The sequence below is a fragment of the Embiotoca jacksoni genome, unplaced genomic scaffold (genome assembly GCF_022577435.1).
Source record: "Embiotoca jacksoni isolate LCO1_2020_lvr unplaced genomic scaffold, fEmbJac1.0.p SCAF_20, whole genome shotgun sequence".
In the NCBI taxonomy this organism is placed as follows: Eukaryota; Metazoa; Chordata; class Actinopteri; family Embiotocidae; genus Embiotoca; species Embiotoca jacksoni.
This window is the reverse complement of record NW_027185341.1, coordinates 5,527,501-5,543,629: the sequence shown is the minus strand read 5'-3', so window position 1 is coordinate 5,543,629 and position 16,129 is coordinate 5,527,501. Positions and strand designations below refer to the sequence as shown.

At 45.7% G+C, this 16,129-nt stretch overlaps 1 protein-coding gene across 2 annotated transcripts in view; it reads right to left on the bottom strand.

Moving 5' to 3' along the window:
• raraa (retinoic acid receptor, alpha a) overlaps window positions 1–16,129 on the bottom strand; it is a 77,400-nt gene that overhangs the window by 38,462 nt on the left and 22,809 nt on the right. The window contains exon 1 of one of the 2 annotated variants that reach the window (XM_069155893.1): window positions 556–2,491. The exons of the other annotated variant lie outside the window; for it this stretch is intronic. Coding sequence (XP_069011994.1) covers window positions 556–733 — 178 coding nt within the window. The 5' untranslated portion in view covers window positions 734–2,491. Of the gene's footprint in view, window positions 1–555; window positions 2,492–16,129 lie in introns of those variants that run through there. 2 annotated transcript variants of the gene reach the window in all.

The window sequence follows — 16,129 nt, the reverse complement described above, 5'->3', positions numbered from 1 at the left end:
GCTGCTGCTCAGGAACTGTGGCCTGTGGGCGCAGCTCTCCAGATTACCAAGGGAAACCTGGGGACAACACAGGCAGGGAAGTTTGATCTGATTAACGCTGGCAAGGCTTGCAAAACCTTGTTTATATTAAGTGCATATTTCAGGAACGCAAAAAAAAAAAGAAAGAGCCGGGGATAACGTGGCCTGGATCAGAGCGCCGCAGTCTCGCCGAGGCTCCTCCGAAAAGAGAAAAAAAAAAAACCTGGGCGCAGACCGAGACAGAACGAACAGAGGCACGAAAGTGGGTCAAGTATATATATTGCAGTCGTGAAGCTTAGTGATGGTGAGAACATGCAACACTGTTCGCCACATAAATAATTGAAATAAAACAGACTGCTGACAGGAATAAAGGCCTTACAGTCATTTTAGTCGCAGCTGCCGTGTTAGAGAAATAATAATAAAAAAAAACATTAATAGATTTTAGATGGACACACACACACACACTCGCGAACATGGAGGCTTTAACTTCCCCAGTTATAGCGGGATGAAGTTGAGGAGGCAGTAAAAGGCACCTACAGTGATTGGAGCCGTTCCAGTGCTGGTTCCTGATGGACGTGCTGTAGGGATGGGGCGCTCCGGGCACCAGTCCTTTCTCCGGGATCAAGCATCCTCTGCTCTGGTTGTAGTAATCCATCATTAAAAATGGGTTCGGGCTGGGGTTCAGTCCCACAACGTCCACGCTCTCATACATCATACGAAGCAGGGCGACAGCAGGGTGATATTATCAAAAAAGAAAAAAAAAAGAAAAAAAAAAAAAAAAAAGCAGCTAACTATTGTCACGCACGCAGGGACACACGAGCCTTGTGGTCTTCGGCTCGCCACCAGCAGAGGTAGAATCTGAGGGGGCCAAACGTCAGGGGGGAAACTGCATTAAAATCGAGGGGAAAGTGATAAATCCAAACACAGCGGGGACATCTGAACATTTGGCATCTTCATACAGAGCTGTATTGATCGGAAACAACAAGCGAGGAGTGTCTGGAATAGCCTAATCGGCTGCGCTCAGTTTGAACACATTATTTATAAGAACAGTCTGCATTGTGCCCAGCGCAGGAACACGACACACACACACACACACACACACACACACACACACACACACACACACACAAATAATTCGGAATAACTTCAGCAGAAAATATCGGTCCTGTCGGCCTTGCTTAAACAGAGAGCAACATATGTGGCTGTATCCAGACGACAAAGAGGGGCAAAAACACGAATAAAATCCCACAAAATGGAACACAAATCTCCCAAGTCCGCGTGGATACCACGGGGGAATTAGAACGGGATGCAGGCGCAAATCGGAAAAATCCGCGGAGTTGTAGTTTGTCCTTTGGGTTACGATCGGTTGTCCCGTTTGCGCCCGCCGTTGGTGGACTCCTGTCAGCTCCGTGAATGAAGCGCTCTCCCCGTGCGCACCACAACAACAAGCGGCGGCTTCCCTCGCTCAGACCCTGCTCTCCAACATCCAGGTTCGCACGGACCATGCAGCGCCGCCTTGTTTGTATTCGGAGAGAGAGAAGCCTAAATCATTCCCACACCAAACCGTGCGGCTATCATGTTCTGCACAAATGTGACAAGGCACAGCAGCTGAGGGCTTTGGCTCCACCTCCATCAGCCTCTTTTTCTTTCCCTTTTTTTCCCCCCCCACTGCCTCCCCTCAGTGCCTTTCATACGTTGCTCCTCCTTCTTTTAACCCCTTCAGGGACGTCACCGTGGATCTCCCTCTCCGTGAACACGGGCCCTGCATGAGGCTGAGAGGGGGGAGCCCGCCGCCCTCCCTCCAATTGAGCAACGGGGGCTTTAAATAGGAATGTATTTGAGGACATGATTAAGTTATATAAGCTCAGTAATTAGTCTTTCATATCTTTACACGGGGTTCATGGACGTAATGAGTGCTGCAGCAGAATGTATCTCTGTCGCTGTTTTTCCTGGAAGTTCCCATCTATGTTCTCACTCTTTATTTGGGCTCCTCCTTCCAACTAATTTGACCCTTTCCCCCATCCTCTCATCAGTCCCTACCCTCCAATTTTTTTTTCTCCCCCAGCCGCTGTCTCCCTAATTTGCCTAATGCTATGCGCCTGAACTTTTCCTGAACCCAGGGAAGTAGGCAGCCTCACCTCCTGGTGACCCACATGGCTGACTCGGATTCGCCTCTCCGCCTTGCCCTCATCCCACATTATTCAAGGTTTCCCACCTTGTACACCCAGTGTAACACCATTACACTTTTTCCTCAAGTGTTGCCCAGAGAGGCGCAGCAGTTCAGCCAGCACACAGGAGACAAAAGTGGCAAAGTCACCCTGTCCCAGTCACTGACACTTTTCTCACAGTGTACAGCTGGAACACAGTCCAGGAAGTTGTTTTGCTTCAGAGTTGCATCACACCCATAAAAAAAAAAAAAAAAAAAAAAGTTCCTCAGCCTTTACTGTGCAACATTCCGTGCAACATTGTTGCAACTTGTTATGCAAACATGCAGCTGTGTCATCCACCATGCCAATCCTAGCAGCGCTGTAAAGGAATGTGCATTCCCTCTGCACAGGCTGCTGATGCAAATATTAACGAGCTGCAAGAAAATAGTGGCCAACAAACACGTCAGGAGTCCGGATGTTGTTGTTTTTTTCGTAATGCTTTTCAAAAACACTGAGCTGTGATTGTCATGTGATCTGAAGGACAGCTGTTGTCTCAAATTGCATGTGCAATGCCTAACGGTAGAGATTAAGGCTGACCATCCATTAGATGCATTTTTTTTTTTTTGGACCTCGACACTAATATTTGTAAAAAAATTGATCTCTTAAAATGAAAGGCCGCATATAGAAATAGCAAACATCACTGATTGGGACGTCCCTGACAAAATGAACACAAGAAGATTCAAGGGCTGTTTCTGAGCTGCAGTTACTGACAGCTTTTAATTCACCATGCTAAAAGACAAAGGAGCCATGCAATCTTTTGGTAAAACGTTGTTTTATCCTTCTCAAATACATCTTCATTGATGTGAATATGGCCAAAACAAACCCTGGCTGACTTTTGATGTTACATACACCACTGCCGGAACAACACCCCCCCCCCCCCTCCCCCACTTTCCCCACACACCTGAGCCACAGGACACAGCTGGATCCGACCAACACGGTTTCTGAGAGGGGGATTATCTGCATGGAGACTAGCAGTGGGGGGGAGGGAGGGGGTGGGGTAGTGTAGGTTTGGCCTGCTCCGCCCCCGCTGACTGTGACACTTATTTAATGCAGGCCCCAGTGTGTTTACCCTGCCTGATAAGAGCCAATGTGCAGGGCCTGTGCCGGAGCGACCCCTCGCCTGCATTGATAGCGCAGCCACACATTCCTTGACAGGATTAGCCCCTATGAGTAATGGCTGTCAGAAAATGCTAATTTCTAAAGGCACTGTTTTCTTTTCCGAGGAGAGAGCATTCATCCTGTGATTGCAGAGGACAAGCTGAGAGATAACAGATTGTTGATCACCATTTATTAGGGGACGGACGAATGCAAGAAGAGACCGAATAAAAGTCCTTTTCCCACAGTTTTTTTTTTTTTTTACATGTATTTTTAATTTGTCATCCTCCAAAAGAGATGAACATACGACTTAGGATAAATAAATGTGGTCCTTCTATTTTCACAGGAAGAGAGAGAAATCAGAACAGAGGGCTCCTCTTGATGGACATTTGGAGAATTGGGTGTATTAGATTACGTCTATGGAAAAATAAGCACTAGGTTTGGGACCAGGTGGTGTCCAGTTTATAAGTGAGTGAGACATCACAAACACAAAAATCAACTGTTATTACAAATACAGAGGAAGTAAGAGAAGCCAGTGGTCTCTATTGCATCTTCATGACTGTGTAAAGTATAAAAAGAGAGAGAGAGAGAGAGCGCCTCAAGAGGTTCAGCCCACGTTAACACACCAATCCAGGTGACTGTTCTTGTTCCAGCATCAAGCACCACACTCCTGAGAACATGGAAAAGTACTTTGGCGCTGTGAAGCCAGAGAGAATAAGATTGTGTCTGGATCCCCCAAAGTTGTCACTGAGAGCAGTGCAGTCTCAGATGCGCGGCTCTGGGCTTCAAAGTCGTGCTTGAATAAAGTCCAGGCAAACCGATGGAGGAGCCTGATCAAAGCCGCATTTGGATATGGAGGCCTCGCAGAAATAGGCGGTTACGTAACTGCAGATAATGGGGGGGATAGCACGAGCAGTAAACATAACGTCCTTGATTTGAGGCATAGCTGTAAGTCCAGCTAAGAGATGGGGAGGAAGAGGAGGGAGAGAGAGAGAGAGAGAGAGAGAGTGGGAGAAGGATTTTTAAGGAGGGAATTCAAAGAGTTTTATGGGCAAGGGCGGAGAGGAGATTGCCGGCTGGACCTTGAGGGTGTCAAGCTATTTTTACTGCCCCCCCACTCTCCTTCTTTCTCAGTCCAATCAGGGGCGTTAGGAAGCAGTAAAAAGTGCTCCCCTTGCCATTCCTTCCCCAAGGAGATGAGCCGACAGGTTAGAACAAACAATAGGTTATTTTGTCATTTGGATTATTGGACATGATAAAAGGAGGAAGAGCGCTTTCTCCGTGAAGTGGAGTCAACAGTGTCAGAGCAGATTTTGGTCCAGCTAATGAGTGAGAATAATTTTTTGTTCAGCAGATTCTGGAGACCATCCACCAACATCTGCAATCATTTGTCCCCTGACTCTTGTATTCCTGCACTGTGGAGATCATTTCTTCCCCCTCCGCGGCAACGAACACTTCCTGTGCAGTGTGTTCTTTTATTGGAGTGGATTGTCGAATCAAAACAGCGCAATCGAATTGTCCTAAAGTCATGGAAAAGTCTGTTGAGCCTCTGGTTGCATGGAGACACTTAACAGCTTAGAAGGCTCAGGAAAAACAGACCAGACCTGCCATATCGCTCGGACAACGCTTGGCTTGGGTAAACGCTATCTCCTGACAAGATAAGGCCAAAAGTGTGAGAGCTAGAATGGCCCGGGCCTAATTTTAGAGTTCCTGTCTGCCTTAGTGGCTACTACACAAACACAGGCGCTCCTGCTACACCTCCCCCCGAGCACTCCTGCACATGTGCCAGCAGATGGCTAATGCCCAGATGATAAAGAAGTCGGGACGAGCCTCGGCAGAGCTTTCCATCTTTCTTAAATCTTCCCAGCGACCTAATAAAGCAGCACAGCGGGAAAAGAGGAGAAACTCAGAGAGGAAGCGCTGCAAGGAGTTGAAGAGTGTCCTAATTTGAGAGGCAGCGAGAGAGACTGGGATAGTGATTGTGTCTGTGCGAGTCTCTGTCACGCTGTGGGACAAAACGTGCTGTCTGCATGTCAGCAGCATTATCCCACGTCTGTGACGATCAGTGCCATAATCCTCCCTCTTACCACATGCCTAGTCCTAGCGGGACAACTTCCTCATGCCACCATCTAACCCGGATCACATCTCCCCTGGGTGCATGCCTGCGTGTGTGCCGAGGTGCGTGTTTGTTTTTAAGTCTACCTGAAACCACGCGACCTGTCTGTTACCACTCCGTTCCCCTCGCTGCCTTTACAGTTTCTGTGCGCGCATTTGTTTGCACAGCTGGTTTTGTGCAGCCCGTACAGGCAGCACCAGCCAAACCCAACAGCTGTGCTCCCCGACTGCGAGCCAATGTGTAATGAGGGCTCGACCCTTCGATGTGAGAACAAGCTCCAGTTATCGATGAACACTCCATCGCTTCCACCTCTGTTCTGTCAATCTACTGGATACACACAACCCTGACCCAAAGCTAAACTGTTCTATAGATCTCACCATTGCTGCTCTGCTATCCTCAGGGTGTGTGTGTGTGTGTGTGTGTGTGTGTGTGTGTGTGTGTGTGTGTGTGTGTGTGTGTGTGTGTGTGTGGGTCATTTCTAAAAAGGCCCTATCAGTGGCTGCATGGATCTTTGTGAAAGCACCCCTCCGATCATTATCCCTTTAATGTCCTTCCGACAGCAGATTCCAGCATTTATGGTACAGGCCTATATCTGCCCATAAAGCCTTTTATTGTTTAGCCCGGTTCTATGGTGGCTGTAACCTGGTTTTCCCATTTTTTATGGGGACCTTCACTATATCGCAGAGGGGGAGGACAAAGCTGCCCACCATCGGTGTTTACCAAAGTATGGCCTACTCATAAATCCATCATGGCCGGCGGCATTCTGGAAATACCTCAGCCGAGGGAGAGAAAAAGAGAGAGAGAGCGGGAGAGGAGGGGGGAAGGAGACACAACCTATTGTGTCGTTTGTAATCGTCCACACTCTACAGCCTTGAGTTAGAGAGCCCATCTCCTCAATGATCATTAGGTCTATGCTCCTTTGCACCAAGTCCATCACTCAGCAAATCAAGAGAAAATTGCTATGGATGTTACCCTGGAGGAAGGATATCTCAATATCAGTCATCCCGCACTTGGAATGGCCCCCATTAGCTGTCAGAGACAGGGGGCTGTTCGGTACATAGAGATGGACGCAGCGCTAATTCTATTAAGAAAGACAAGAGGAACTGAGCATGAATCTCTGAGACCAGGAGCCACCAAGAGACCAAGCGAAGGACAGAAACAATGAAGGAAATGTAGAGTAAGATATGAGAGTGGAAAGACGATATTTAACTATAAATCAATAGGCAGTGGTTATAAGAAGTGTGCAGTTTGATTTCAAAGTTGTTGAGGTATTTTACAACAATAAAGAGATCGAGTCAGAGGGAAAAAATGAACAGACAGTCAGTCTTCTAAGAAAAGGGAATTTGTTAATGTGCCGTCGTAATGAGCTCCATGCTGTTTTCTGTTAGCCCTTTTACAGTAAATCAAATGTTTTTTGGGGGGGGACCTGATTTTTAAAATGTTGAAAATGCACAAAGATTGAGTCAGCTATTCGAAATTAGGAGAGCTGATGAGTTGGGAAAAGTTTGGCAAAGGTGGAAAAAAAATGCCTCCATCAGGATAAATACAACAAGGCTAGTAGTAAAAGGTCATTCTTTTCTCTAAACTTCTGAGCACAATGAGGACAGTGGCTGCCAAATACCAGAAACAACATGGAGGAAAAAGAAATAAGTTCACTAGCTAAGTGACAAAAGAAGAAGCCATAGAGGTTGAGGAGGTTGAAGACAGACATGATCTCCGGCAGGACAGCTCAGAGAGGGGGAGGGAAAAGCAGGGAGCAGAAGTGAAGAGGAGAGCAGGAAGCGGATGCCAGAGTCAGTACTCGGTCCACATCTCTGCCAAAACCCTCTCAGAAATTGGCATCAATGCTGCAATTACCACAAGTCAAGCTCCATTCTACTGATCTGTGTATGCGTTTCCTGCATCCAGGTTGTCAACCGCAGCCTTGCCCTCATGGCCCCGACTCAGAGTTCACCAAAACTACAGACGGAGTGGGAAGATGAGAGAGTGGGGAAAATCAAAAAGACATCCTCTCCTCAGAAACAGTTTTTCATGCTTTTGATATTCGCCCATGTTGCCTGATTCGAGCCATTTCATCTCCCTATCTGTCAGAGATCCAAGTATTTTTTCTCCTTCCCCTCTCGCTGCTTTCTCCCTCCAGTTTTTGAAGTGCTACAGAGGGCCAATTTCCTGTTTTCCATTCAGAAGTGTGTTGCTCGTGGTGGCCTGGAGGGGATGTGTGTGTGTGTGTGTGTGTGTGTGTGTGTGTGTGTGTGTGTGTGTGTGTGTGTGTGTGTGTGTGTGTGTGTGTGTGTGTGTGTGGCGGTTCGCTTTAAGTGGATTGCCCTCAGTCTTGTTGTGCCCAGCCCAAAGCATTATAACGCCTCGGCGAGTGACCTCCACTTGAGTGGTGCCCCGAACACCCGCACCAGGCAGGGCACACTGATTGTTGTGCTTGTTGTACAAAGACTGAATGTGTGCCACCAACCGCACAGAGGTTGGATAGCTGCAGGCTGAATGTGTGGTCACACTGAAATCTTCTGTGTGTGTGTGTGTGTGTGTGTGTGTGTGTGTGTGTGTGTGTGTGTGTGTGTGTGTGTGTGTGTGTGTGTGTGCACACGGGTAGGTGGGGGCAGTGGGGTAGGAGCATGTGTGACACAGCTCTAATCCTGCCCTTTTATAAAAATCCAATGCTCTCTCCGGGGCACTCTGCTTAACTCGTCCAGCTTCTTTCTTTTTTTTTTTCCTTCTTCTTTTTTTTTAATAAGTGCATGCATGTGTATGTTGGTGCACATTCCCACCAAGTGACGTGACATGTTCAAAAGCGCAGAGCCGGTTCAGATGTTAATGAAACATGTGAAATCCCCTGCTTAGCCAGCAAGTTGGGAGCCTGGGGACAACAAAGGCCTTCGGGAGAGCAACAGACTGCTGCGGCTCAGAGCATGACAAATGCCCCTGCCACCACTGCAGCCCCTGTTGCCCTGCCTTTTTTTTTTTTTTTTTTAACAGAGGGGAGGCCGGGGGTTTTGAGGGGGTGGGGGAGTGAATCTGCATCATTCTAACCTGGGGAGGGAGGCAGGAGGAGGGTTAATGGAATGGATGACTCCACCACATTAAAAGAGAGGGGAGCGGAGCGATGAGGGGGAGGGAGGAGGAGGAGTCATCAGCATTTCAAAAGGATGGGGCGCAGGGAATGTAGATGGTGCTACTCCCCTTTCTCTAGCATTTCTCACCCTCTCTGTTACTGTCTGCCACACAACCCCACCCCCCACCCCAGGACCGGAGTGCGTGTATAGAAACATATTTATGTGTGTGAAAGAGGAGTTAATTGGATGAGAGTCAGCCCTGTTTAGCCACAAGTCCCAGAGGTGCGTATGGGTCAACTTCATCTGAGAGACGGGGGACAACCATGACACCATGACGCTTAAAATGGCCTGTCGTGGTGTTGTTTATGCAGTCAAAGGGTTTACTCAGCTTAGCCACAGGCAGCAGAAAAGACACTCGTGCTGTGTCACTTTCTCAAACAAACCGAGAGAACGGCAGAGAACTTTTTTAACAATGTCAAAATTTTTGCCCCTCGGGCTCTGACTCTGATGTAAAAAAATAAATAAATAAATAAAAAACACCTGTGAAAATAGGGAAGTACTGCAAACATGACCAACATCATATGGCTTATCATGTGACAAAATATACACTTCTCAACACAGAGAAACTGTTGCTTAACAATGTTGCACATGTCCTTTCAATTTCAGTGACATACCTCTCACACACACTTAAGCAGTTCACATAAACAGCTAAATAGCTGCTAAATATCTACCATCCATTCAATTTCAATAAAGAATACATTTTCCCTTTTATGTCAACTTAGACTTATACCAAAAAGCTCAAAGAAAAACTTTTAATAATCCACCTTTGCAGTCAGGCGTATCACTTCAACACTCCAGAAGTTTAAAAAAAAAAGAAGAGGGCATCCACTGGCAGTCACTATGGCTACCCAAACCATCTGCGTGGTGAACCCGAGAGAGGGGAGTGTCTCAGAAGTAAGTAAATAGGCTAATACAAAAAGTGAATGGCTCAGAAGGGCAGATCATTAGCTGGCCACATCTTGCCATTCTCTGTGTGATACCAGGACCGGAGGGGGGGTTGTTACATAAAAAAAGAAGCCTGATAATATTTAACCAGCGGAGATCTATCATCAATCTGGATTGTCTCCCCCCACCTCCACATCATCAGTCCTCACCCCCAGCTCTGGCCTATTGTCATTCAGACCCCGGCTCCCTTTCACTCCTTATTCAATATTTTTGAGCCATTGTTCCACCTTACACGGCCCCTCTGAACTACATTACTTTTCCCACTCGGTGGTGAAAGGAGAGGGGCAATAGCCAGAAAAAACATAATATGTTATAGTGTCAGCAGCAACAAAAACATCAGCCGGCCGAGGCAAAAGTCTGGGTGTTGCGGGCTTTCTCAGGCTGCAAACTCCTAGCAAAGGCATGCACACAGTCTCACTTTCTCTCCTAAACACTCTTTTTCAATCCCCCCCCCCCCCCCCCCCCCCCCGCGCGCACATACACACACACACACACACACACACACACACACACACACACTCTCTCTCTCTCTCTCTCTCTCTCACACACACACACACACACACACACACACACACACACACACACACACACACACACACACACACACACACAGTGACCCTGTGGGCTTTACCGGGCTCTTTGAATGAAAAAGAGAAGTCATTTATCCGACTCATCTTTGCTGCACCTTGCAGCACCTTTTAAAAACACTTTTTATTCCTTGCTAAGGCTAAAGCTGCACCTTACTGACAGCATGATGGAGAGCCCCATTCTGGCTCCCTTCTCTTCCCGACATCCCCTCCATCCCCCCATCCCCTCCTCCCTCAATCTCTCTGTCTCTGCCTGTCTCTGCCGGTCTCTCTGCTCTGTCTGTCTCTCTGTCTTTCCATCCAAGCTGCCAACAGTCGTTGCAGGAGTGAAGGCTAAGCTTCAGCGACGATGTAAGAAAGTGTAGGTCACATGTGCATATGTGCATCTGTCCTGTGTGTGAGCTTGTGTTTGTGTCTGCATGACTTGGGGTGTTTTGGCATGGATCCCTGTGTATCAGTGTTTGCAAAAAAGAAAAAAAAAGGGTGTCACAGTAAAATGTGTAAAAAGGTGGAGGCAGGTGGGGAGGGCGGGGGTTCACAGATGAGCCTGCTCATGTGTGGAGGTGAGAACAGGAGTGCCAGCGACTGCTGGGAGGCCTGTCGTGTCAGAGCTCATCAGGAGTTAACGAAATCATCCAGCAGAACCTGTCAATATTCAGTTGGCTGTCCCCTTACCAGCTTCACTATTTTCACTTGTGCTCTCTGTTCTGTAGCTTTAAACAATCAGTAGTGCACGTTTTCCTGCAGAGATGCTGCTATGTTGCAGTATGAATACCCTGAAGATAACATGCTGCATACACCTGTCACTGTAATGCTGTTGTAGATTTGCAATTTATGGTGTTTTTGGACCTCAGCGACTATTTCACAGTTTGAAGAAAAGTGGGAGGGAGCTCTCCTTGTTTTGTGTGTCCACACAAGAGGAACTTTTAGCTGCTAACACTGGGTAGGTGTTCCCCATTATGAATGGAACTGTGGTGATGTAACTGTACAGTGATTGGTCGAACACAGGAGCGCAGGCAACAGCCATGTTTCAAATACAGTGTAAACAATAAGCCCGCAAAACTCGAACTACGAATAATCCGTCTGTCCAGGTTTTGTTAAGCCTTAATGCATCAGAGAAAATACAGTGTGACTTCGATTAGACGAAAAGAAATATCAAAAGTCACTCTACTGACTTGGTGGCCAAGTAAAAAGGGATAAAAATGAATAATAAAAAAAAAAAAAGTCCCTTCACGGAAGTTTTGTCAGCGATGTCTTCAAATCTTGTTGTGTTTGCAGTGAGTAAACAATGATGATGATGCATATTTCAGTTGGCACACAGGTGAGCGCCAGCCGGTCTAGACTGGGCTTGACCAGAGGTGTGCATGCTCCAGGTTTGTGTGTTTGTCTGCAATAGTTTCTATGCAACCGATGAGACATCAACAGAAATAACCTCTAGCCTACTTGGCAAACAGCCCACCTCTTTCTATCTCACCCCCTCTCTTTATTCATCACTCTCTTCCTTCCCATACAGCATCCTGGTTTGCAGCATTAACCCACCCATACAGCTCCTCAGATAAGAGTCACAATCGTGACCCTGAGTTTGATTCAGACTTGTTCTTATTGAGTAGAGTAAGAATAAATAAATAATTGAAAGCATAGCAGGATAAAATACAGAGTATAGGTCGATCAAGGAGGAGAATTCAGCAAAAGCACCCAAAAAATGTTATAAAATAAGGTCATATAAAACGTTTAATTCTGTCTTTCCTACCTGACAACAGTACATATTTGTTCTGTGATCAACTGTTTCTAAATGTAGTGATGTATGGTCCCAAAACCAGCCACTGATGCAGCAGCCAGATGGCTCTCCGAGGGGCAGATGTGACGCTGAGGGGATGCAAGAGTTTTCTACATTAATGCCATTAAAAGTACTTTAGTAGTTGGTAGAAGAGAAGAGGTACGAGGCTTTAATGGTTCCGAGATGAAAAAAATCTGCTGCTAAGCCATTTGAATGGGTGAGTTGTGGGTCTAATTCAGCCAAACATCTGTGATGGGAGGTGCTGCTCCAATCCCTCCTCCTCGTCCTCCTCATCCTCCCTCTCGTGCCCCCCCCCCAACGCTTACTCTTCTGCCCTCAACAACTGAACTGGATGTCTGAGTTACTGCTTGACTTATCAGGAAAAAGGGAGTGAGCCGATCTGATGCCTGTATTGGTCAATTTAAGAGGATTTTGAAAAAAGGTTTCGCAACCCACCCTGACAACTGTAGCAACTTTGACACTGTGACCTTCCCGAAGCGAAATACAGTGAGTGATGTTAAAAAAAAACACGCTGACAAGAATGACAAATGCTTTCTAACTTCCCTCCTTTTACAGTAACTTCCCCATGTTGCAAAATGGCATACATCCATACATCTGATATTTGGCCGTGTGCGTGTTTGCGATTGTCCAGTTAAGTGTTGCCAACTGGACTGCGTTTGCACATTCATGCTGCACCCTCAAACCAGACTCAAACCACACTCGCAGTAATACTAACAACACACAAATAACACAGCCCGGAGATATCAGACCACATGTGGCTCTGATACTTTGTTTTTAAACTGTATCATGGTAATAAAAGTATGAATAATAGGGAAACTTAGCTGACTATGGCAACAATAACATCACTCAGGAAATGTATGCGACTGAAAATCCTAAAAAATACAGAGCAGAAGAGGTGTAGTCTTTATGTATCTGTAATAAAGTGCAATGAGGAAGGTCAATTGTTGTAATCCTCCAAAGTATATAGAAAAAGAAATATAAAGTGTGAGATGTGTGGAGATAACTGCTCTCTCTCCCTTTCTCTCTCTCCTCTGGAGAGTTCAGATAAAGGATAATGGTTCTGCTGACATTCATCTGTCCCCAAAAAGACATTCACATAAAATACACCTCAGTGTGAAGCAGCATGAAAATACATGTACAGCAGCCAAATGAGGCCACACACACACACACACACACACAACCATGTATATGCGAATTTTTGAACACAAACAGGTGTGTGCACAAGCAAACAGTCAAATGTAATGGACCAGGGCATCTATGCAACTCTAAATGCATACAACTGAACCGAACAACGCTGGTCACAGTTCGTGGGCGTGTCTGTATTGTTTGGTTCATTTGAAATAAGCTGAGGCATGCACACACACACACACACACACACAAAAAAAACTTAAAATAGCTATTAGTAAAAAACTAAATAAAAATAGCCTCGCACCAACAACCCAGTGAAACATCCATCGGCACTGTTTCAGTCTGCTATACGGGAGCGTCACAGGTTTGAGAGAGGAACTCCTTCATCCCAGCAGCATCTAACAGCCTCTACATGCAGATTCAGACAGGAGGAAAGCAGCGGGGGGTTTAAAGCAACATATATGCAGCCCTATGCAGTTGTGGAGGATGCCGGATTTCAGCGTGTGATTTAAGTACTTGAGCTGCGCTATTATATCCCCTCCCACTGACACTTAAGCAGCCAAGTATTTAACAAACTTTATGAAGGGACACGGAGAAGATTTGTCCAACACAGCCGTTGACTACAGATAAATAGATCTCCAGGGGGACTGAAAGTTACCTAACTGTGACTGTCCAAAGCATCAGAGTGGGAGATAAAAAAAAAAATAAAAAAAAAGATTCTGTTTTACAGACACGCCCCACCAATGAGAGACATCTCTCTGATGCTCTTAATGTTGATGGCTTTTAGGTCTTTGGCGCCACCATTTTTCTTCAAAAATAACAAAGCTGTATTTTTGTTTGCAAAAGTTCCAAAACATATTCTTTTAATTAAGATTTCACAATGAAGAACGTTTATGCTCCCGATGTTCTTAATCAGAATTTTGTTAAGGCAAACACTTGTTAAATTTTTAGCCAAGTACATGAAATGCAAAATCCGAGACCATACATTATAATTTGTGATCAGGTGATAAAGCAGCCATCCAGCTTGTGCACACGCCCTCTCATGCACGCACTCACACACAGATCCAGCGCCCTGTAGGCCTGCTGCTGAGATAGCTGCTCGACTACACCTCAGAATTCAACGGCCAAATGCAGGCAGTCAGCCAGATCGCTCCAGGCTGAACTTGGGAGTGATGATCATAATTTGTGTCTGATAGGCTTCTGCTGGATGACAAAGGCCAATAATGCCATGACTCCGACGACGACGACGCCCGAGTCACAGGCACAGTTCAGACCGCGTCCAATGAGCAGCGTGCGCCTGCTGTTTGCATTTGAGCCAGACGCAGATGCACACAGGTTGTAAACAGACACTGAGTCAGTTGTATCTCCCTAATTAAAAAAGGATGAGTCAATAGATGTATGCAAACAGAAGACAACTGGGCTGTACTGTGACACACCGAGCGATACTCACACTCACGAGTGAGAGGAAAACCTGAAGATTTCACATCACACAAATTCTCTCCACTTCCCCAAAATGAGTCATGAATCAAAGGAAAAATCTTTTTATTTTCATTTTTGAAACTCTCCTTGATTGAGGAGCGCCCGGATTAAAACACTGGCTGCCATGGAGCTGTACTGTACAACACACACACGCACACGCACACGCACACACACACACACACACACACACACACACACACACACAGGCAGCAAATCCCACCATCAGCAACATGCAGGTGCACGATCATTCCAGCAAAGAGACAACAATGGATACCGTCCTTTCTCTCTGTGTGTGCCAAAAACCCAGTCATCTGGCAAAAGAGCTGAGTGGGACAAATCATCAAGGGTATATTTGTTGTCCCAAAGCGCAAACCACAGAATATGGCTCACACACAAATACACACACACACACACACACACACACGGAACAGCAGAGGAATAGAGGCTCAAGGCCAATACTGTATTTACATTTAACAAATTGTTCTTTGTTTTGATAAAATTTTGGAACTCTTTGCAGAAATCTTTGTTGTTAGCAGAATTTTATTATGTTATGTGCTTTGAACACTAAACGGCACAAGACACATGGAGGTTCTTTTGATGACTCACAGTCTCTAAGTAGTTACACTTCTTTATACAAAATTGGTGTGATGATCACAACCAGCACAAGATAAACATCTCCATGAAGACATGGATCAAGAATTTTGATCCTGTGAGGCGACGAGGTGGCACTTGAACCTCGATGCTGCTGCTCTGAACTTTGTTTGAGTTCAGTCAACAGGAAATATAAGATCTGGTTTTGAGAGCGTTCTGAAACCACGAAAGAATCTACCAACAAAGAGGTGAAAGGAAGGCAAAACAAAAAGAATGATGAAAAATAAAAATGAAACGTGCAGATCACTGCAGTCTGAATGTACAGTATCATGTTTACCATCTGTATGTTGGGTGGACAGAGCAGTCTGCATCGCTGTTTTCCACAGAGAAAACGAGATGCTACTGCAGTCCTTGGAGCTGCGGCCTCACAGCAGCCCATCATCGAGTGGCCTAACATCAGTCAGATTAGAACACTTTGCTGTGTATTTGTATGGAGGAGAAAAACACTTTACTGGGGGACTAAAAAAGATCGTTGCTGGCATGGTAACCAACGCAAACGTCCATTTTCAAAGAAGTAAGTACGTCATTGAACAAAACAGAGATTTGGAGTATAATGGAACATAATAACAGACCCTTTCGGCGAACATTCAAGTACTGTTATGCGAACAGACCAAACTGCATGTTTTCATCCGAGTATGTTTGTCAAAATGATAATAATAATAATAATAATAATAATAAGGACAAACAGAACGAGCTTGGCCTCTGTGGTTAAGAGACACTTGGGAGAATTTTGAAAGTTTCCTGGTCCTCATCACCAGAACAGATTGCAACTGGAAAAACTCCATCAGAAATGGACACGTTTATTTCCATCTAATAACAACTGTAAACTAATAATAAAAGCCTTACAACAATGAGTCAGTAAATGCTGATGGTATTGAAGTTGGTTTAAAAATTCTCAACTGCGACTCCGGCAAATTTGATGCAACAGAAATGAAGCACAACAAATGTTACATCTATTTTAGACACGGTAATTACTCTCT